We start from the raw sequence: 23,561 nt of genomic DNA, 5'->3' as shown, positions 1-23,561 counted from the left end.
AAGGGGTTAAAAAGTTTCCCCCTTTTCAGGTTTTCTGAGGGAATAATAATTAAAATGAAGACATAAAGAGCCACATGTTGAGAATCTACAGCTTCTACATGGTGTCTCTGATAATGTAGTGGACTGGTCTGGACACAAAATGCCAAGGCTGTGTCCCAGTCCAGCCCTGGTGTGGTTGGGTTGTGAATGTGACAAAGTAAAAGAAATGAATTGAGAATCCGTCTCTTTTGTCACCAAACACATTCCTCTTCAGTTAGATAATTTACTTGAGTGCAAAAGAAATTTGGTCATTGACGGAGACTAAAGAAAATGATTTGTTCCCAACTTAATTCTGCTTTTGGACTTATTTGTGTATCATGTCAGCGTACGTTGTGTTGTTATGACGACAGGGTTTGTCTCTGTGTGTCCTGCTAATCCCTGTAATCGAGTGAAGATCATGCAAAGCCCTCCACTTCTCCGTATGTCCATTAGAGCTGCTTTCTGCTCACTTCATCACTCACATCACTTAGTAAAGCACCAACAGCCTCCATCCATTCATCTCTTTATGTGTCGCCATAATTGTTGCTTTTCTCATGAAAAACATGGGGTGGGAAGGTGGTCAATCCTACGTGACCATTCGCGTTTTGACATCCCTGTCTTTTTATTCCCCAAGAAAGTGAGATTTGTTGAACGTGCGCTCACGTTTAAGATGTGACTGTGACAGGAATTAAATGTGAAGTGGTGGTGGAGTTTAGTTTTCTAAATGTTCACGTTGAGAGGAGCCTCCTGATTTTCTACCAGTTCAGTAAATCCAGCCGTCATTAGAAGGTGAATCCAAGTGAATCTTTGGTCAAATGTTTTTTTTTGTCATTAAATGTATCATTTTTTGAATTTATTTCATTTTTTACTGTGCATGAGACCAGTTTCGCTACTTTTTGGGGTTTTTTTTTTTTTTTTTTTTTTAGAGTGAGTGGAGGCAGACATGGTAACAACAGGTGGCCAAAAAGTGGCAAAAACGTACCAAGAAAAGAGTGAAAAGTGACTAAAATGGGCCAAAGGCAGTAAAGAGTGGCCAAGAAATGGACAAATAAAGAGGAACCCGGTGGTATGTAATGGGTAAAGGTAGCTTAAATGGGCAAAATGTGGCAAACAATAGTGAAAAAGGGCAAAAATGAACAAAAAAATAGGAAATAAGGGATATTTATTGGCAAAAGAAGCTAAAATCTGAATGAAAAAAGTGTCAGAACTTTTTGAAAAGTGGCAAAAATTGGACAAAGAAAATAGATAAAAATGGGTTAAAAAGTTTCCCCTTTAAAGGTTTTCTGCGGGAACAATGATTAAAATGAAGACATAAAGGGCCACATGTTGAGAATCACTGACTTAATAACAGCTACTACTACTACTACTATTACTACCACCAATAAAAAAATAAAATTATTAATAATAATTGTCTTTATTTTATAGTAAACTTAAATAAAAAATACAGACAGGAAAAAAGTACATTAAATAATAATATAGATGATAATGATAGTTAAAAGTAGATTTTAACATTAAAAGTATTGCAATGATAAGAAAGGAGTTTTAGCAGTTTGGTACAGTTGTGATGTGTAAAAACAATAAACATGATGTTATCTTATATTATTTATGACTTTGACGCTGGTACATTATATTTAGCACATTACCACAATGTCAACAGCTACTCAGTACTAAGATCCATTAGTTTTGGTTGCTTTCCTGTCTCTATATGTGCAGGTATACATTATTTTATATTGTCCATCATTTTAATATTGCTATTCTGTTTTCTTAATATTGTTTACATCTTGCACCAGGCATCTGTTCTTTAACCCCTCCATCCATCTTGTATTCTTACATCACTGTGATAGTGCTACTACTCAAGATGCCTCTCAAGGACAAATAACGTTTCTTTATTCTTGTATCTTATATTTTACAAATTACAAGAGGCAATAAAGTTGCAAATAAACTCCATTTGTTCCTGTAGCTCTCAGGTCTGCCACCATCCTAAGGCTCCCATGGCCTTGTAACCAGGAGTTAATGAGTCTTTTCATCCTTTAATTTCTAAACGAGACATGCTGATGGGTTTATCCGTAAACAGCCTCTTGTTTGCTCTCAAATTCAACTCAGGAAGAGCCAAAAGACTCGTTTGGGATTGATTTTAATTAAAACTTCTCACATCCCCGCGCTTTGGACTCCCTCTTCTCGTGGCAGCCACTTCTCTCTTCATCTCCTCCGTCGTTCTTCAGAGCTCCTCTGAGTCCTGACTGCTCTCACAATGACAACCATTACCCACAAAGCCAGAGAAAGACGGTGCTTTAATTTAAATCCCCTCCTCCGCTGCCCCTTTACATCATTATTGTATTAGCAGTGAGCCAGAGAGCAGAAAGAGGTGGATAAATGTAGGACTTCAAAGTTGAACAGCGGCCGCACTTGAGGAGGATAATCGTCGGTGGTTAAGAAAGGCTTCAAAAAATCTTCATCACAGCTCAGAGGTGGAACAGAGCCAATACTCCCGACTCCAACTCTGCCAACTCATGCACTAGTACATGATGTCCCAGATAAAACCCTCTGCTTTCATTCTTTCTGCAGTGGAACAAACTCTGAGCCTGGAACACTGACTGAATACACTTCAATACAGGAATTTCATTTACTGCGACTCAAGAGGCTTCACCATCCCTGATACAGTGCTCCTTATTGCTCCTTATTGCTCCCTATTGCTCCTTATTGCTCCTTATTGCTCCCTATGGCTCCCTGTTGCTCCCTACTGTTCCCTATTGCTCCCTATTGCTCACTACTGCTCCCTGCTCCTTATTGCTCCCTATTGCTCCGTATTGCTCCCTACTGCTCCCTATTGCTCCTTTTTGCTCCCTATTGCTCCTTTTTGCTCCCTATTGCTCCTTATTGCTCCCTATTGCTCCTTTTTGCTCCCTATTGCTCCTTATTGCTCCCTATTGATCCCTATTGCTCCCTATTGCTCCTTATTGCTCCTTATTGCTCCCTATTGCTCCTTAGCTCCTTAGCTCCTTATTGCTCCCTACTGCTCCCTATTGCTCCCTATTGCTCTCTATTGCTCCTTAGCTCCTTATTGCTCCCTATTGCTCCCTATTGCTCCTTATTGCTCCTTATTGCTCCCTATTGCTCCCTATTGCTCCTTATTGCTCCTTATTGCTCCCTATTGCTCCCTATTGCTCCTTAGCTCCTTATTGCTCCCTATTGCTCCCTTTTGCTCCCTATTGCTCCTTATTGCTCCTTATTGCTCCCTATTGCTCCCTATTGCTCCTTATTGCTCCTTATTGCTCCCTATTGCTCCCTATTGCTCCTTATTGCTCCTTATTGCTCCCTATTGCTCCCTATTGCTCCTTAGCTCCTTATTGCTCCCTATTGCTCCCTTTTGCTCCCTATTGCTCCTTATTGCACGAGATGGAAATTCAACTTCCAATCAGTTTTATTTGTACAGTGTTGAATAGAACAACAATCCCAGGGCTTTATCACAGCAAACACAATGAGATTAGAAGTGAATACATTTCATCAGGACTTCACCACAAAGGGTAAATAGGGAAATTACAGAGAGGTATAAATAAATAAACCTATAGACTTAAACTTTCTTTATTGTCATTCTAACCTAAACTTTACAGTACAGATAATTATGAAATTTTGTTGCTTTGGCTCATACTGCAGGATAAAAAACAGGATATAAGAAAATAAGCTGCAAGTATTTACATAAGGTAAGTTGTACTTTTTTAAAATAAGGTGCAGATATAAATAGATGTCAAGAGGAAAAGCTGTAAGATTCTTATGCCGATACTGCACTTTTTTTTATTCTATGCATGTTATATTGTATATTTTATAGTCCAGTGAGGTAATCCGGTTGTGGGGGTTTGAGGGGGAATTAAGGGATTATTGTGGCCTGAGGGAAGAAGCTGTTACAGAACCTGGATGTTCTGCTTCGGAGGCTGTGGAACCTCTTTCCAGAGTCCAGCAGTTTTCTTTGTGTGTGTGTGTGTGTGTGTGTGTGTGTGTGTGTGTGTGTGCGTGCGTGCGTGTGTGTGTGTGTGTGATCTCCTGGATGGGAGGAAGTGAAGTCCTGATGATTTTTTAGACCGTCCTCACCACTCTCCACAGGGACTTCCTGTCGGAGGCACTGCAGGCACCGGACCAGACAGAGATACAGTTGGTCAGTAGGTTGTCTGTAGTGCCTCCGTAGAAGGTGGTGAGCGTAGCAGCATAATAGCACCAACTGTGGTCCTCAAAGAGGAAAGCTTAGAGCCGTTTCTGCCTATGTGCAGACTTATACTGTATGCTAAGGCTTTGTTTATTCAGTCAAGGTTTTTCAGGAAATGTTTATGTCCTGTTTCGACTGCCGTCTGCCAAGGAAAATCACCTCTGAGGAAGACTGGCAGAAAGTGTCTTTTTCTGTAATTTTGTATATTTTTTGAAGACATTTTGGATATTTTTGCAGTTTTATGTATCTGTTTTTCTCTTTTGTATTTTTGTTGTCATTTTGTGTATTCTTTTTTAAATAACTTTCTGTATTGTTATCCTTTTGTTTATTTCTGTTCTTTTGTGTGTATTTGTTGTATTATTGTTTTTTTATGCAATTATTTATGTTTTTTGTAGTCATTTTGAAAATTTTTATTGTTCTTTTGTGAATTTTTTTGTAATTTTGTTGTCCTTTTGTCTATTTTTAGAGTCCTTTTGTGCATTTCTTTCCGTTGTACTGTACGTTAACTTTGAAGGCCCACACAAAGGCAGACCGAAGGCCGCACGTGGCCCTCAGACCCACTATTGGGATTGTAGGACATGTTATAGTTGTGTGACTGTGGTGTATTGATACACTCTCTTTGTTTTCCTGAATTACAGTTACATAATAAAAGATTAAATTTGCAGAGTTTGGCCTTATGTTGGTGTACTGAAACGTATTACACGTGCTCGCCTCTGTCGGTTTGTTTTGTTTGAGTTATTTTTGGTGATGAAACCAGATGTTTTTTTTTCTGCTGCTCACTTCCTCGGAAAATGTGCAGAGAAGAGAAGTTGGTGGGAGTTTGCACTTTGGATTTATGCGTCCGGCCTTCTTCTTTTTAGTGGGACAGAAAAGAGCCAGTGAGGCAGCGAGAGATCTTCTACCTGAGAGGAAACGCACACAGCAACATCACACCAAAGGCTGTCAAGTGCAGCTGAGAGGGGCCAAAGAGGGCCGCCAACAAAGGGACCCCGCGGCTACAGGGCGACCCCGAGGAGTCCATCATTCAGGGAGGTTAGTCCATCATTCACCGCCTCTCTGCACACGCTCACAGGCCCAAGACAGCCAGTTCATTATGTGCAGGCCAGGAGGAGGAACCACAGCCAGAGCAGAGACTTTCTACTGACAACAGTCAGAATGACAACGTGTTTCGGTTGTTTCATCTCCAGTTACACACTTTATCTCACTGAAACTAGAGGCCGTTGATTGTTGCGTATGCTAAAATAAACAGCAACTTTTTGCAACATTTAGCAACAAACCATGTTTAAAAAACATGTGTGAATTATTTTATGTTACTTTTGATCAGGTTTACAGCAATATTTGTGATATTTATTTTCTCGTAAAAATATAACGTTGTTAAATCTAAATGTTAATTCTAAATGTCACTGGTGAAACTAAATATTTAGCTAATGTGCAAATTCACCAGAAGTACAAAAATCAAAGCTAATTCCGGTGAATTTGCGTATTAGCTAAATATTTAGTTTCACCAATATTTAGTTAAACTAAACTAATTATATTAAATATTTAGTTTAGTTTAGATTTGAGATTTAGATTTAGATTCAAAATTTAACATTTACACTTAACATTTACATTTAACATTTAACATTTAACATTTAACATTTAACATTTACATTTACAATTTACATTTAACATTTAACATTTACATTTAACATTTACATTTACATTTAAATTCAACATTTACATTTAATATTTAGGTTTACATTTAATATTTAGATTTAGATTCAACATTTATATTTAACATTTAGATTTAGATTCAATATTTAACATTTAGATTTAGATTTAACATTTACATTTGACAATGACATTATATTTTTACAAGAAAAAAAATCACAAATTTTACAAATATTGCTGTAAATCTGGTCAAAAGTAACACAAAAAATTCACATACGTTTTGTAAACGTGGTTTGTTGCTGTTTATTTTAGCATGCGCAACTTTCATGAACTTATATTTGATTTCACATTGGACTTTAACATTGACAGATCAACTTAAAGCTGCAATTATTTTTATATAGTGTAACACAGATAAAGACAAAGTGTAGGCCTCCTAGATAAAGAAAAAAAAACCTAAGGTTTACTCAGGAACAAATGTCGAAGGCAAAAATAAAATCATTGACACCTATGATTTCATCAGGTATCATAATGTATAAAACAAATTCTAATCAATGTCATTTGTGAAATGATTTAGCAAAATATTATAAGTGCGTCAAAGATTTGAACAATATTAAATCTAATTCCTGATCAAATATTTGCTCCAGGAGAAAAGCAATAGTTTGGTGTCATTGCAGGAAATTTTAACAAGTTGGACAATAGAAAAAAAGAATAAGAATAAATATTTATATTTTTTAGATATTTTCAAAAATATATTTACAATGAAATAAATCACTGTGAGCGTTAGATAGTTTATCATTTATAGTACGCCTGTAAAGGTTGGCCAGAATGAGTTTGTCTCCCATCTACCTACAATGCTAAGTTCATAGATACAATATTGGACAAAAAAAAGCTGAACTTCAAATAAGCTCAGGTCCTGATACAGAGCCCTGAGGTACACCTTAATCAGTATACCAAACAGTTCAGCACAAACAAAGGCCTCGGAAAAAGGAGAAAATTAAGTACATTATATTAACAATTCTTTACACTTGACGCAACAATATGCAGGTATACAGCAACACGTGTTTGTATGTGCGTATGTGTGTGCGTGTGTGTGTGTGTGTGTGTGTGTGTGTGTAGGGCTGCTGGTATCAGTGTGAGTTATGCGATGCCACACAGAGCTGTGACGAAAGGAGAAAAATACAGACATTTCACAGACACACTGATGTGCGCGCACACACACACACACACACACACACACACACACACACACACACACACTGAGGTTTTTCAGCTCATTAGGCAGAGGCTACCACGTCTAATCAGGTTTTGTATCAGTGCTGAGGGTCATTATGAGCTAATTTACCTTTGGAGGTTATTCAGCCACACAGAAACAGAAACAGAGGGAAAGGAAAGGAGAGGAAAGGAAAGGAAAGGAAAGGAAATGAAAGGAAAGGAAAGGAAAGGAGGGGGTGATTTTAGAGCTGCTTCCTCGTAAGGCAACAATGTGCCTGCACAACTGTAAAGAATAGAAATGTTATGCAAAAAAACCTAAATTGTTGCAGAAAATGTAAATAATGGATTGAAAACCACAAAAGGAGAACATTTTAGCTCAATTTTCTTATTAAAGTTAAATCTTTAGAAGAAATCCACCAAGGATTTGTAAGGTTTTTTTCTCTACCTTCTTTCCAGTTTTTTTGTTGAACAGCTCAAGGACAGATGACATGACTTGTTATATTTCTCAGGGAAATTTATTCTGAGTTGTAGTAAAGTTTTAGCACCTGCTTGTTACTGAAACTAGGTCCACATTTGTAGCTTTAGCATAAGGAAGTGAGTAAAATCTGAAAGGGAAGTACAAATATCTTCTGGGCTGGGATTTGCCCCATACACAGTGAAGACGTGATTGGCTGAATTGATCACAAGGTAGTCCAGCCCTGCCCTGCCCGGTGGCTTTAGGTATAAGGCGGCGATTGTAAAGTTTTTACGTTACTTATGACCAGATTTACAGTAATAATTGTGAAATTTGTGAATTTTTTTTCTCATAAAAATATGTCAATGTTAATTCTAAATATTAAATATTAAATGTTAAATGCTAAATCTAAACTGTGAATTTGCATAATAGCTAAATATTTAGCTCCACCCGTGATGTTTAGATGAAACATTTAGATTTTGAGTTAAAATTTATATTTCAACGTAAAATTTAGATTCAACATTTTGATTTTGATTTAATATTTAACATTTAGATTTAAAAATTTAGATTTAACATTGGCATTACATTTTTACGAGAAAAAAATCACAAATTTCACAAATATTGCTGTAAATCTGGTCAAAACATAAAAAAAATTCAAACATTTTTTAAATGTGGTTTCTTGCTAAATGTTGCAAAAAATTGCTGTTTATTTTAGCATGCACATTTTTTTTAAATTAGAGTTCTTTCAACAATTTGCAATTAAAAATGACTGCATTCATGTGATAAACAAAGGAAAATGGCAAACCCATAAAATATTGTGGAATGTTATTAAATTGGTTAATGTGAGATAACTACAACTGGATTACTTGGTAATTTACACAATAATGCTTGTTTTTTTCTGTCGATTTTACTTTCTCCTGCAGGCCGAATTGAATGAGTTTGACACACGCTTTAGGGCCTAAAGAGCTAAACATCATAGTTCACACACAATTGAATAATAAAGAAATCAATAGATATATTTCAGCTTTGCATGAGGCACTCTTGATTGTTGAACCTGGAAAAAGACAAACAGATCAAAATTTGTATTATTTCTGGTTTTCCGTCAATTGTGTCCATTTCTTCACACGTGAGTTTGTTTTTGTTTAAAGCCATTATTATTCCATGAGAACTCACACGATTCCCAAACGTGTGATTATGTCACAGAACAGGATGATCGTAGCTTCCTTCATCATGAATCTGAGGCTCTTGGAGTTCCCATGATGGCTCTGATGATCCGTTTCTAATCCCTGGCATTAATCTTATATCATAACACTCTAGCTTTCTCGTCGGCCTTTGCATCCAGAGATTGTGTTTATCTTTGCAAACACTCAGGAGTGGCTCAGCAGCTCCACAATGCAGTCAAAGCCTCTCAGTGACACAGGGTACGGGGGCTTCTTTGTGATGCCTTTGGAACATTTGATCAGCAGATTAGAAAACGTGAAAATTGGTGCCAAATACAAGAAGAAAGGCATCTTTGCGTTAATCTGACAGAGGGCCGGCTGTGTGGTCGAGGTCTTCAAGTGCTACTTCAGCTCCTGCACTTAATGCTCAGATTGAAACCTTTGTAAGATGAAAAGTGCATTATGTCATCTTAGAAGAACTTGGACTGAAACAGAGTGTGATGGTCTTTAGAAACCATTGGACGGACACTGTGGCCTTCATGACCTGCTTTTATAGGTTAACGGCCTTATGTCAAAAGGGCCTTATATGGGGAGAGACCCCTCCCCATGGTAGAACAAATGTATAGTATGATATATAGGAAGTCATAAAATGATTCTTGTGGTGGCAGGGGTGTTGCGCTCATTTTAGTGTTGTAACCTGTGGAAAATTTTTGCAATTTATCAACAACACATTATTGTCAAATAAAAAGTGACAAAATAACCGTCAAAAAAATTTTGACTTCGCAATTGATTTTGCGCAAGATTGTCCATAACATCGTCAATATATACGAAAAAGTATTAAAATAATACTTTTTGGCAAGAAGAAACAATTATTGCGTAAATATAGTCCCCTAACTAACATTACCCCCTGATTTTCCGACAAAATTGAAATTTGGAATGTAGAACTGTTAATTTGTCATCTTTCAAAGTGACTCAAATTGTTTTATTGAAGATGTGTCTCATCATTGTTGACATTTTGATATCAAATATGAAATAAAAAAAAAAGGTGTTGAAACATTTATTTGATTTGTTGTTTTTGAAAATTGTCACCACGGTAAATCATTTAGTTGTGCTCAAAAACACCTATGCCACCAATTCCAGCGACCACAGTTTTGTTCTACCATGGGGAGGGGTATCTGGAGGGGTATCTGATTTTTTTCCCACTACAGGTTAATATGGTTCAAATACAAACAAATCTATGTATCATTTAGTTTATGCCCAGATAATGACTTTGTTGAATTCATTGAACTATTTCTCTGCTTCTGAAAAACTGTACCTAATGTTTGAGGCTCACCTACAGCATGGCTGTTAAAACTTATCTCTGTTGGTGAATGAAGGGAGATAGTTTGAGCAATGGGTGAAAGAAGCCATCTTTGTAAAACCATAAAGACTAACCAGAGACAGAGACACGATCTATGTCTGACCAATACATCTATCATCTCATCTCAACACTTTATTTGAGGGGTATGAAAAAGGCTGATAATACATTGTCATTATTATGACATGTCATAACGTAATTAAGTGTTGTTCGTTACTGTAACCTAGACAGTGCAATCAAAAGTTAAAATAAAATATAAAAGTTTCTGCACAAGGAAATTTCTACTTTCCTGTTTGGTTTTACTAGTCAGTAACACAACTCTTAAAACCAAAGAACATAATGTGCAAACAACACAATGGAAATATATAGAATAGAACAAAAATTAGAATAAAATAAGTAAATATGGGCAGAAAACTAGTAGGTATAGTTACATATTTTTTATATAAATATTCACTTAAGAGAAAACATGTACAGTGATTGTAAAGGGTGTGTTTCACATTTATTACACCTTTTTAAATTATTTTTAACAATTTGGTGCCCCTCCAGCAGATGGTGCCCTATAGGCGGCCGCCTGGCTTGCCTGGCGGGTAGACCGGCCCTTTCCCTAACCCCACTAGATCCTTCCACCTGACCAAGGTATGCCAACATAGCTCAAAAGGTGTCATAATTTATACAACACTTAAGGACAGCCTTTATGACACTTTATTCATGCTAATGACAGGCATCATGACATAATAATGTCAGCCTTATGTATAAAACTTCAGATAAAGTTTTATGGTCCAGACTAACAACTATTCAGGCTATAAATAAAGTCTCGTGGAGGAAAGGTGGAACATCTTCAAGCACAACTGTAACTCCAGCATCAACTATTGTATGATACGCTTTAAATAAAGACAATTTGACTCAATCTACAAAGACTGAAAACTTTGATACTTTACTTTGATGACCATGAACATCAGTGTGGAAATCATGAACTAACTCATTGTAAACCTGAATAAGTTACCAGAATTCAAAGAAATTAAGGCAATCAATTGCCTCAATTTTTTTTTTAAGTTAATTAACTTAAAAGTCAAAATTTTCCAGAACTTAAAAGGTTAGATGACTACTTGCACTTTTTGATAACAGTTAATGAAAATAAATAATAATAAATGACTTAATTCTATTAAGTTGTGTTTTTAAGTTATGCTTACTTGTAAAAAAATATATATAGTCCCATTTACTCAACTTGACAAAATTAAGTTAGTAGAACTTTTTCTATAACTTTGAGAATAAACTACTTAATCTATTTAATTATTTTGAACGTGCGGGTTTACAGTCATCACACCTTAAAAGTGAGAGCTGTTATGGAACAAAGTTAACACTCTATTGAGTAAATACAAGACATATATTAGTAAAAGAAATACATTTACTACATCAAGTCAGGTAGACATCAGCTAATTAGTGGCGTTCTGCTGCCACCTGGTGTTAAATTATGAGTATTGGTTTTGTCTCATTTCTTTTACTTTTGGTAAAATAAAGCACTGCGAACACCAATAAAACAGTTTGACCAAATATTGCACGTATTGTTTTTTCTTATATTTACATCATGTCCTATATGTATTGGCCTCCATTGGAAAACTGTTAAAGGGGTGGTATTATACATTATACATCCCTTTAGCCTCATTCAGATGGCAAAAGTTGAAGAAATTCTGTTCCCTCCCTCCCTTGTTATTCCACATTTTGTAAAAAATCAGCTCCAAACGGGCGAGTTGGATTTTTCACGCCTGGTGTCGTCACGTAAGAAAAACTCCTCCTCCTGACAATCCTGGCTCCTCCTACATATAAGAACGTGAGCTCCTCCCTCTCAAACTACCTCACTGAAAAAACAAACACTGCAATTTAATATAGAATATACATTGTACTTTGTCATATATGTAAAGCTACATACACTAAAGTTACAATCAGTTCCATTTTTAGTACCGTTATATAGCCTGGTATCGCCTTTGACATGATCTGACATGTTTGTGACCCAATGCAACGCAGCGGTTGGACTAAACAGTGGACTATCATCTTGAATGGACTACTCCTGTAATCAGTAGTGGAGAGAAGAAGAAAGCAAGTAGCAGCTACGGTGAGTGTGAAACTGCTAAAACAGCTGACTTACTCAGCTGCTCCTGCCGTTGTGATACACCGTGGAGCAGCTTTTGTCAAACTCACAATCACACACAATAACTGTTTAATAGCCATGTGTTTTACTGTAATGTGCAGTTCTTTGGCTGAAAATAATAAGTGTGGACAGTGAAAGAAAATCGCTACGATAAAGCTGTTGTGGCGTCTGCGTCTATAGACACGCCTACTCACACATGAAGGCGTCAAAACAGCCCGTTTTTAGAAGAGTCATTAAACTGATTTTTCAGAGAGCTAAAACTCTGGAAAACAGGACAGTTTGGGGAAAAAAACCCCTCAAATAATGTTTTTGGGGTTCTTAAAACAAATGGAGATGGGTTAAAAAAAAAAATAAAAAAAAAAATAGCATGATACTGGACCTTTAAGCATTATTTATTTGCCTCTCCTAATCTAGTTTTCTGTAGCTGCTGGTGAGTTTGCATCATTTTCTTAGAATAAAGAAATAGTTGGGTTGTTGTTTTTTTTAAACAGACTTTATTACCATTTTTCACAATGGTCTATGTAGGGAAAGCCGAGAGTAACAATGCAGGACTAGTACTGATGTTTAAATACAAAAAAATGTTCACTTAACATTCAGCTACACACCAGAAGAGTTACAAGGCCATCGTCATCAGAAAAACAAGGATATTAAACAGTGGTTTCATTAATTCAAACTTTATTTATAGAGGAAAAATAAAAACCTTCAGTGACTTCATGCAGCTCCAGCCTCTGAACAGGACCACGGATCTACTTGTCCTGCTCCTCGGTTAGTGAAACCTTAATGCACAACTATGCATACAATATTTACAACCTGATAAATGCCTGCACAAGCTCAACGCTGCGAGTAAAAAAATAACAACAAAATAAACCGGTAAAACCCACACAGGACAGGAGGAGCACCCTGAAATGTTGTCTACTTGGTTTGTAGCAGAAAAGGAAGAGCAGGTGGTGTGAGAAACACCCAGAGTTTAACAGTAAAATGTGATAGGCTGCTACTTTTCTTACACTAACCAAGTAAAGACCTTAAAATAAATGCAGTAAGTGGTATTCATATGTTTAAAAACATTGCAGAGATTTTGTTGAACTAATAATCCTATTGATCACTTTAAGGACAAAGATCCCAAATGTTCACATTTTGCAATTCTGAGAGATATGGATGTATGAACTTGTGTGTATAGTTTGTATTGGTTTCCTTCTGTGAAAGTTTGTCCAACCACAGCTTCTCATCCATTACATTCCTACCAAGGTCCTTTAAACAGAGATCCTGTCATGAGGCAGACTTTACATATTTCCTGTGTTTCCTTACATCTGAGCAGTTGTTTGCACACATCACTATGAAGAAACAAACGTTAAATTATTGTTTTAGTTAGAAACTCTCCACTGTGTGGTGTGAAGAATATCAGATACCGTTGCACCAGTGCACACGAAAAGGCCATGAATCATCAACGAACAACATATTTACTCCCAATGTCACTGAAATCCTTTGAAATATGTCGTGAATATTGTAATCAGTACCTAACCTGACCAATGTTACGGTGTGGCTTTGATCCAAGACAAAAAAATGGATCTTGACTGTAGATGGTTTACTTTTAAATCAAAATATCACCTTACATTTACTTCCCTTGAGTTTTGAGAAAACTATTTTACTGATTTCAGTTTTACATCCACGGGAGTGAGGCAGAGAACATGGTGTCATGGTGAGATATGTACACGTGCTGGAGGAGGATAAAATAAGATGGAGGTTAAAGAGGAAGTGGAAGCGAAGGAGGACAGGATAAGACAAACGTCACAAAGAAAACATCCAACAATCAGAGCGAAAACACTCATTTGGATGTAAATGATTTTTACAGGTGTGTTTGGATCCAATCGGCTCATGTACAGGCACAGTGGATGGAGTCAGGTGAAATCTCTGTGTGTGTGTGTTGCATTTCAGATCATGAGTAACATACAGGGTGATTCAAAGATGGCTGCTGTGGCAGCGTCCTACTACTCAGATACTTCACTGCCGGTTGTTCTTTATCCTCTCCAGTCGCTTCTTCAGGTCGTCCAGGTTGGTCGCTGGCAAAGCGGAGCGCGTGTGCGTCTGTGTGGGGGAGTGCGAGTGTGTGTTGTGCTCCTGTTGGTAGTGCTCTCTGGACTCTTTGAGCTGCGACAGTTTGCTGTGCAGCATGTCTGTGGACGAGGCCACGGACGGTTTGGACGTCAGCAGAGACGAGATGGCAGGACGCTGCTGAGGCTCGTCTTCACTGCTGCCCACGCCCTGCTGCTGCAGAGCAGAAAAAAAAAAATCATTACACACACACACACACCACTGCTGCTTATATTTCTTAGCAAAGCCATAGATCAGGGGTCACCAAACTTCCTGAAACTGTGAGCTACTTCATAGGTAATGTATAGTCCGAAGTAGGGCTGGGATAAACGATTATTTTTAAAACGATTAATCAAGCGATTATTTTTTCGATGCATTGATTAATCTAACAATTTTTCCAGTTTGATTTGATTCGATAATCTCCCCATTAATTGACTTAAAGTCATTTATACATGTTGATTTACATATCTAAAATTAAAAAAACAAAGTCCTTAACACTGCAATATATTTATTAGTCTTCAACTCAAAATTCCAAAATCGAGTTAAAGAAAGAATATAAAAGCACAAAATAATGCAGGGTCAGAGGTAGCATTCAGTAAAAAATAAAATACCATAAGGTGTGTGTGTGTGTGAAGATGCATTGGCGCGCATATTTTGCCATCAATTACGTCGACGCGTTGTCCCGGCCCTAGTCTGAAGGGCTACCAGTCTGAATGCTACATTTTCTAGCATTTTTTACATTTCACTTTAATTCGAGGGTAAAATAATAATGAAGGCTAGCAGGCTCTTTGAAAGGTCAGAAATGTTTAAGTTTCAACATGCAACACTTTATTTCTCTATTCAATCGTTTCTTTTTCTACATTAAATAAAATAGACCCATGTTACTATTTTGCTAGCTACCAACAATTTTTAACTAATTGTAAAATCCACCTTGCATTTTAAAAAAATGATTGTATTTATATAATTATATATAACATATCACAACCTGTACATTGAATCTGCAACATTTAAAAACATTTGTCAGAATGTATCAGTGAAAATGTAAAGATGGTTAATTTAATACTAAAACTTCATCATGTGCAGCAGTATTTACCTTTACTAAATATTAACTATATCTGTATTTCACTTTATGAGTCTGAATCCTGGAAAGTAAATCAGATTAAAGATGGAGCTCATTGGTGACAGGAGCTCCTGAAGGCCCCTCACATGGTCCATGTGGGCTACCTGAGGCCCGCGGGCACTGTGTTGGTGACCCCTGCCATAGAGTGAAGACTAATCTTAATATTTATATGTGCAAAACAAGGAATTGTATTAAAATATACAAAAGGTTACATTAGGCTAAAAAGATGAAACTATGGAAGTGTATATTTCAGACAAATGTAATGAAATGACCTAAAGCAAGGTTTTTCCAACCATGGGGTCAGACGCGTTTCTAGTTTCAATCAGGACACTTTCTCCCTGTCAGTCATTATTTACACCGGCTATAAAGCAAAATTGTGAGTAAACCAACCCTGGCTGTGTTCTCCAGTCCTTGTCTTTGTCTGAGGATCTTCAGTCTCTCGTAGTAAACGGCTGGTTTCACCTCCTCGTAGTTGCTGCTCAGCCCAGAGTCAATGCTATGCTGCTGGATCACTACACACACACACACACACGCGCACACACCAGAAATAATGACAACAGAGCAACACACACTAGACCAGACTGTTTGCCTTAACCTTTTTCACAATGATTTTACCATATTTCCATGACTTGGTTCTGAAGCGCTAAGATCTTTCTCTGCATATGCATTTCTTGGATTTTAGCGTACGCCAGCTGAAGTGATCTTACCTACGCATAGTTTTATAAATGAGGCGGACAGTGAATTTGCGTGAATTTGTGAAATCTCGTGATTCCCGCTCAGTGATGCTGCCAGTGTGCAGCACTTTCACTTTGAGATAACGCTTAACATCTTTGGGCTAACATATTTTAAACATTAAAATAAAATAGGCCATATTTACAAAAAAATTCCATGACTTTTCAAGACTGGAAAATTGCTTTTTTCCAGATTCCATAACTTTTCCAGAAATTTCATGACTGTGGGGACCGTGATGCTAATTTCTGTTACTTTCTAGTATGTCCAACTGCTAGGTTACTCCTCCCCCAGGTCTCTCTTGACAAATCTATTTTATACCTGATGACATCCATTTGATTAATGAAGGATATTAATAAATAAACTGCTCACCTGCTGAGCTCTGAATGCGAGCTTTGCCCTCCCGCTCTGACTCGATGATGCGAAGGCCTCGCTCCACGTAGCTCTGGAAGAACTGGGAGGTGTTTTTGAGGAAAGGCTCCAGGTCGGCGTCCGAGTACTTCTGTTTGTACTCGTAAAGCTCCGTCAGACCCTGAGGAGGAACAAGTCAGCAGATGTTAAGACAGGGACTTAAAAAAAGTGATGCTTTGAACTGCAGTTGGGATGGATGACCTCTGACCTCTTTTGTGTTCTCTTTGGAGCCGATTTTCTTAAAGATTTCAGTCAAGATGTCACTGACCTTTGCCTTGGACAGGCGATCGTCCTGTAAATGGAAGCACACACAGTCAAAGACAGGAAGTGACAGTCATTACAGGCTTCAGGACACCATCACCCCTTAATAACCTGCTATGACCCCCAGTCTCACATTTACCCAATACATAAAAAGTTTATTTTTCTTTGTTACTGCGATCCAAACAAAACATTTTTGACCTAAAGAGTTTGGGAAAAAAAAAAAAAAAAAAAAATTTGTATGTTGCAGGGCTCGAGACTGCGACCAAAATGGTCGCATATGCAAGTATATTTTGTGTGTGCGAGTGAAAATTTTATCTGGTTGCATCTGTGCGAAATAAATAGTTCTTTTTTACAGAGGCTATTAATCACAAATAAAATCAAGATATAACAATTTTGTTAACCTAAAATAAATCATTTTTAATGACAATTAAGGCCTTATTTTTAGATTCATGAATTTAATGCCTTTTAAGACTTTTTAAGGATCCGCGGGAACCCTGTTAAACTAACCAATCAGCTGCCTACAGTGGTGTAAATGTGTGGCCGTCCTCTCCCGTGCTGCTCACCGTGCGCAGGCCGCCTTTCTCGTTGCCTCGGTCATTCTTCCCTCCTGACAGGTGTGCCGAGTGTTTGAATGTCCTCCTCAGGTGAGCCTCCAACTCAGACTCGTTGCGATTCTCAATCATTGACAGATGGTCCATAATCTGTAACACACACAATGAGCATTGAAAATGATCATGGATTTAAATTTGGTGCCATTCCTTTTAGTCTGTTGTTCACTAGCTTAGTCAAATTTTTAGTGCCAAAATCAGCATTAATATAAAGTATTTATTAGCTTCAATAAAGTTTACATTTTCTATAAAAGACACTATTTTTACTAAATGTGTGTTACTATATTGCTGTGCACTTAAATTTTCAGTGGCATGTGCACGTGTGAGTGTTACCTTGACCCCGGTCAACCTGCAGAGCGTGTGTAAGAGGGTCTTCAGGGTCCGGTGAGGCATGTCGCTGTTGAGCTGCTTGAGCTTCTCTTTGGGGAAAACCTTCATGAAGTTGTGGACGTCCAATAAGATGCGGTCCAGGTTGAGGCTGTTGATGTTTTCTGGAAGGAAGCGGATCAATCTCCACAAACACTGCACAGAACACAGAGAGGAGACGCTCAGCCAGACCCTTATCAATACTCAACGCTGCTACATTGTTCCCAGAGAAGCCTCACCTTTATCACTGCCCCAGAGAACAGGGGCGAGCCGGCCGTGGTAATCAGGCTGTCCTGGAGGAGCACAAGCAAAGCGCTGCAAAGGAACAGACCGAAAGAGGAAACTTAAACACTGCAAATCAGGGGTCACCAACACGGCGCCCGTGGGCCACCCGGTAGCCCTCATGGACAACGTGAGGGGCCCTCAGGAGCTCTATTCACCAATGATAAATACATTTAAGAGATGCAGTTAGTGCTTAGTAAAGTTAAATACTGCTAATAATGTTTTAGTATTAAATTAACCATCTTTAAATGTTTAGTTTCACTAAAACATTATGACAAATGGTTTTAAATGTTGTAGGTCTGGTGTATGGTCAGTGGTATGTAATAGATAAAATATATTTATAAAAACGCAAGGGGGATTTTTAATAAAATCTAATGAAAATGAAAGAATTGCATACATTAGGAGAAAAGTGTTTCATGTTGAAACCTCAACATTTCAACAGTGTTTGGAGCATCAAACTCCCTTTGGCAGGTCAACAGACCAAAATTAAATACTTCACTCCATGAACAAAAATATAAACAGATAGTTGTAATTAGCATTTACAGAGAACAAGTAAAATATACTGAAAATGTCTGATTTGTCAAGACATTTATCTTTTATTACATAATTGAGGATGTTTTTCTATGATAGCAGCTACATTCTTCAGCTCTCTGACAGCTGGTGAGTCGTAATCTTAACAACTACTGACCTAATTATGTTGGTCTGGTCCGACTTCTCCAGGATTCGGATCACCAGCATGTTGACAGACCTGACGACCTGCTGTCCATCCTCAATGTCCTCCATCCTCCCATCCAACATGAGCGTGAACAGGCCATGCAGCAAGTCTTTTAACACACCCACTGAAGCCTCTCTGGCCAGGACCTCCATGGCGAAGAGCTGTGGGAGGCACAAAGTTCAGAAAGATGCTTGAGAATCATCTCAGTATTTGTCAAGCACCGGGGTGTCCAACTCATTTTAGTTCAGGGGCAGGAGCAGTTCGATTCCAAGTGGGCCACAGATTGCAGGTGAGTAAAAGAGTAATTTCATCATTAATGTGCCTCATTTTGCACATCCACATATAAATAATATATAAAATATATAAGGCATGACAATATCCAGTATCCTGCAAGATCTTACTTTTAATTTCTCTTAAATTTGTGACCAAGTTATGTTGAGTTTGGGAAAATGTTGTGGAATAATTTGAGAAAAATTGCATGGTATTGGAAAACTTAGGTGCTTTTTAACAATTTTTGAATAAAAATGACTGCCATCATGTGACAAGCATTGGAGTTTCAGTGGAATTGTGTATCTTGGAGGGACTGAGATATCGACAACTGAATTCCACAATGATTTATGTTTTTTCTGAATTCTCCAGCTGGCCGAATTAGATGCTCTACAGGGCCAGATTTGGCCCCCAGGCTTTAAGTTTGACACGCGTGATCTAGCAGGTTGAAAGCTACTCACAGAAAGCAAGTTCCCGATGATGCAGCAGTACAGTTTGATGATTTCCCTCTTATCTAACCGGTCGTCTGCCATGTGTGTACTGTAGATGAGACGGAGCTGCATTAAGGTGGCGATGAGGAACTGGTCGATGTGTCCCGACATGACCTCAGCTTTGTCCTCCTGTCGCAGGACCTCATCAATCTGAAAAAACACAATTGGATTTAATTAGTCATCAAAAACCAACAACAAAGCTAGTCTCACTCACACATATCAAACTAAACCAATCCTGAGACCAAACAGGACTTTGGACTACACCAAAAGTTTAAAGAAAGACTCATTGTCCTTTTACCACCCAAGACAAACATCCACATGATGCAACTCTTCCCAGTAACTCCTGATTACCTCACGTATCATCATTTTGAGGAAAAATGCATATCGCTCCAGCCTTAAAACCAGGATATGTTTATTTCCTGCCAGAATGTAAGAGTGTGAGTATGTGTGTGTGATGAGTATCCTACCTGTGCCAGTGCCTGGATGCTGGTGTTTATGTCCCCACTTGCCACCTGTGAAATGACGAAGTTGATGGTCGAGGCCGTGCTGTTGTGGAGTTCGTCAAAGTGCGGGGAGACGGCGCGCAACCTGCAAACACAACGGTTACAGCAGTTAGACACTGGCTTTCTCCTTTCTGCTCAGTTTGTGTGGCTCTGCGTTTACTTTGGCTCGGGGAGATTTATGGGTTCATCAAGCTCATCAAGCTCGTGTTGGACAAGATCAGGCAACTCGCACACGCCACTCTGGTCCGTTTCGATCATGTCCAAATCCAACTGGAACTCTTTTGGGATGAATGGGTGGGAAGGCTCGCTGTGATGTGCGTTCTGACGAGCTTGGCTGGAGGGAGAAAAAACAAACTTAGACGTGTGCCTTATCGATCAGTGCCACTCAGCTCCCGTCTTAACTGGTTTTTACCCTTTACAAATTAGAAAGTTGATTTCTAGAAGAAGAAAAACAATCATTTGATCAAAGCTTTAATAATGTGATGGTTTTATTTCAATTTCAGCCTAAACTGGAGCTGATCTGCACTGATCTGTTATAAACATTCACAGCATGTGGCAAAGGAATAAAAACGCATTTGGAATAATTACACATTTAAAAATGTACACAGTGCACTTACAGGATTTTAACACATACATATCTGCAGGACAACTTCCTTAAAGAGCAATTAGTTTCCCATTACTGGAAAAACAAAATGTACATCACCACAATTTGCTCAGAAAATGAAATAGGATTTAACTACACCTCCCAGACTAACAATAGGGCTGCACAAACACTCAAATCTAGAATTTAATTACTATTTGTGCTTTTGTAGTTTGTGCTTTTTAAGGCAGCAGCACAAGGAAATGTATGAGAACCTAAATTACTTTGATTTTTTTTTCATTTTTCCAGGAAGTTTTTCTGAAATAAACTGTTACCCTCTCTGTGTATTTAGGTTTTACACTAAATTAAAGTTGCAATATAAATGGATGGATGATGTCAGATGTGTCGAGTTATTGTTAGTCAGGTATGAACCCAGCAGGTCTCTCAGATCTATGAACACAGGTCAGATAGTGGAGCCCAGAGCTCACAGTAAATCAAAATCAGAATCAGAAATGTTTTATTTGCCATGTACAGTTTTAAGGACAGTACACATGGTGATGTTGTGTTTAGTTGTTATGCTGCAAAGAAGTGGAACAAACTGCAGCAGAGCTGAAGTCAGCATCACATGTGAACATTTTTAAATCAAAGTTAAAGGCACTTTTTTTCCTCTACTGCGTATGATTGAGTTGCTGACTTTAATGTTCTTATAGATTTTAAGCTGTTGAATGTTTTCTGTTACACTTTTTGATCATGTAAAGCACATTGAGTTATCTTGTGTATGAAATGCACTATACAAACAAATTTGCCTTGCCTTACACAAATCCTTCTTCAACTTTTGTTTGTTTTGCTGAAACTGTTGTCATGGATACTCCTTTAGTTTCTAACAGCAGCTTTATCATCATCATACTGTGATCTGGCTTTCGTTCAATTCCTGGGTCTCAAAAGTGATACCGAATCTACAACGATAAACAATTCAATCAATGGAGTTTATATAAACGATGTAGATTGCTCAGTGTCACTGCTCTAAAAGCACAGGGTTATCACATATTTAATTTATCAAATATATAAAGCATTTTAATTTATAGATTTTTTTTTTTTTTTTTTAACTATTAGAGTTAATTTGCATGTTCAATGTGGAGCAACATCCACTTTAGAAATATCCATAATGTGCAGCCCCATAAGAAAATATGGAATATTTGTCTAAAATCAAAAGGGGAAAAATAAAAACAGCTGCTATACCTCCTTTACTTCTGACATTAAGCTTCACCCACAACACATTGCTTGTTAAACTACATTGTAACACAATGTATATTAAACTACATTCTAACACAAAGTATATTAAACTACATTCTAACAGGTTACATTGCTGCCCATTGGTTGACAGAAAGCAGAGCTCGAGATTTCATGTTTTTTGAGTAGGTGTGAGTTCATAGGACTGAGCAGACAATGGTAGGATACACAACAAGCATGTTTGAGAGGAAAAGACAGTATGACAGCTGAGGATTCCTTAGTTAATCTGGTGCTTTGCCATCAGGTAGGAACAAGAACAGACACTGATGTTACACCACATACAATCAGGTAAAGACCTTCACACACCAAGGGCGTTGTTCCATTGTTCAAGACTCAGCAAATATTTTAAATGAGCTTTTATTTGCCGACTAATTTAAAGCAACGCATTGAAGAGAATATGAACATTTTTTTTATTATATACCAGATAAACCCCAAAACGGTATTAACCACTGATTTAGGAACAAACTGGTCAAGATGAGTTCTAAATCTGACGAAAACTGAACACAACTGGTGGTAGAATAACAGTTAAAAAAAACTTAGTATAAATCAAACCTATAGTCAGGGGTGCACATAACTTTTTTTTGGTCTAGGGTTGTTGCTTGATGCACTTTATATACACACGTTTTTCAGAACCACTGCACAGAGAACAAAACAGGGGTATGTGTGGCTAATGGGACATTTTACTTTAATTTAAACAGAAAAATGGCAGCACAACATGTCAGACTGTTCAGCAGTTTACATTGGATGCTATACTTTCGGCTGCTCTGCTATTAGCATGATTATCAAGAAGAATATTCTGCACCACATTTTTTTGTGTGTTCGTCATTCGCATCTTAAAATATATAATATTACTAAACTCAATTACTTTGTAAAACCAACATAAACTGTGAGTGCTACAAAAATAAATTTCAAAATACTAAAGGTCCAGATAAAGTAACTAATAGACGGGCTACTCGTGCGTCTGTGCAAGTTAATCTTGACCTCCATTTCTTTCACTCATTTCCCTCACCTTGACCACACACACTCGCTGAATAACTTGTTTCCTTTTCTTCCTTTTCTGTGTGGAGCCAATGTACCAGCCGGTGTCTGTAGCCCCGCCTCTGTCCAAGATGCAGCCACACTTGTGGCTGAAACTAAATCAAATCTGCTCTCAATCAGGAACCGACTCCCGTTATCCACTTCTATTCATCCATCCCCAAATTGTAGGTGTGCAAATGCACGTTTTACTTGATTGGGTGCACATTGGTTGTTCTAGTGCATTCACATCACTTATGTGCAGCCCTGCCTATAGCAGCAAATCTGCAATATTTCTGTCCTTCTCTCTACACTTAACCCTTTCATTCATCCATATTCCAAATCTAATTATACTGAACTGGTTCAGAGGTGTTGGACAGTAACAGATCATTATAGAGCTATCAAAAAACAGAACAAGCACAATCAGGTTTATACACTTACTTAAAATAACTGTTCAAAGACTACATTTATTGTCATTTATTTAGCTCTAGGAAGACCTTGGAAAAGGTCATGCACACTCTGGGAGAATTGTTTATATATTTTGACAAGACTGATAATTTTTTTCCCCTAAACCTGATGATTTTTCTACTTTTTAAGGAAAAAAAAAGTACAGGATTAGAATCTTTGTTAGTGATTTGCGT

General features: G+C 37.7%; 1 protein-coding gene across 5 annotated transcripts in view; it reads right to left on the bottom strand.

Annotated features, from left to right (window-relative positions):
- Positions 1-12,853: 12,853 nt before the first annotated feature.
- The window catches only part of ckap5 (cytoskeleton associated protein 5), a 33,855-nt gene continuing 23,147 nt past the window's right edge, over positions 12,854-23,561 (bottom strand). For 4 of the 5 annotated variants that reach the window (XM_028449100.1, XM_028449103.1, XM_028449104.1 and 1 more), the window contains 11 exons: positions 20,197-20,370; positions 20,001-20,121; positions 19,504-19,683; positions 18,749-18,936; positions 18,018-18,093; positions 17,746-17,934; positions 17,368-17,505; positions 16,752-16,835; positions 16,505-16,664; positions 15,794-15,915; positions 12,854-14,460 (listed from right to left, as the gene is read on the bottom strand). In XM_028449100.1, coding sequence (XP_028304901.1) covers positions 14,194-14,460; positions 15,794-15,915; positions 16,505-16,664; positions 16,752-16,835; positions 17,368-17,505; positions 17,746-17,934; positions 18,018-18,093; positions 18,749-18,936; positions 19,504-19,683; positions 20,001-20,121; positions 20,197-20,370 — 1,699 coding nt within the window. In that variant the 3' untranslated portion in view covers positions 12,854-14,193. The remainder of the gene's footprint in view (positions 14,461-15,793; positions 15,916-16,504; positions 16,665-16,751; positions 16,836-17,367; positions 17,506-17,745; positions 17,935-18,017; positions 18,094-18,748; positions 18,937-19,503; positions 19,684-20,000; positions 20,122-20,196; positions 20,371-23,561) is intronic. The other variant, XM_028449102.1, reaches the window with a different exon arrangement.

Source organism: Gouania willdenowi, chromosome 6, assembly GCF_900634775.1.
Source record: "Gouania willdenowi chromosome 6, fGouWil2.1, whole genome shotgun sequence".
Lineage (NCBI taxonomy): Eukaryota > Metazoa > Chordata > Actinopteri > Blenniiformes > Gobiesocidae > Gouania > Gouania willdenowi.
The sequence above is the reverse complement of the archived record's forward strand: the minus strand, read 5'-3'. Positions and strand labels throughout refer to the sequence as shown.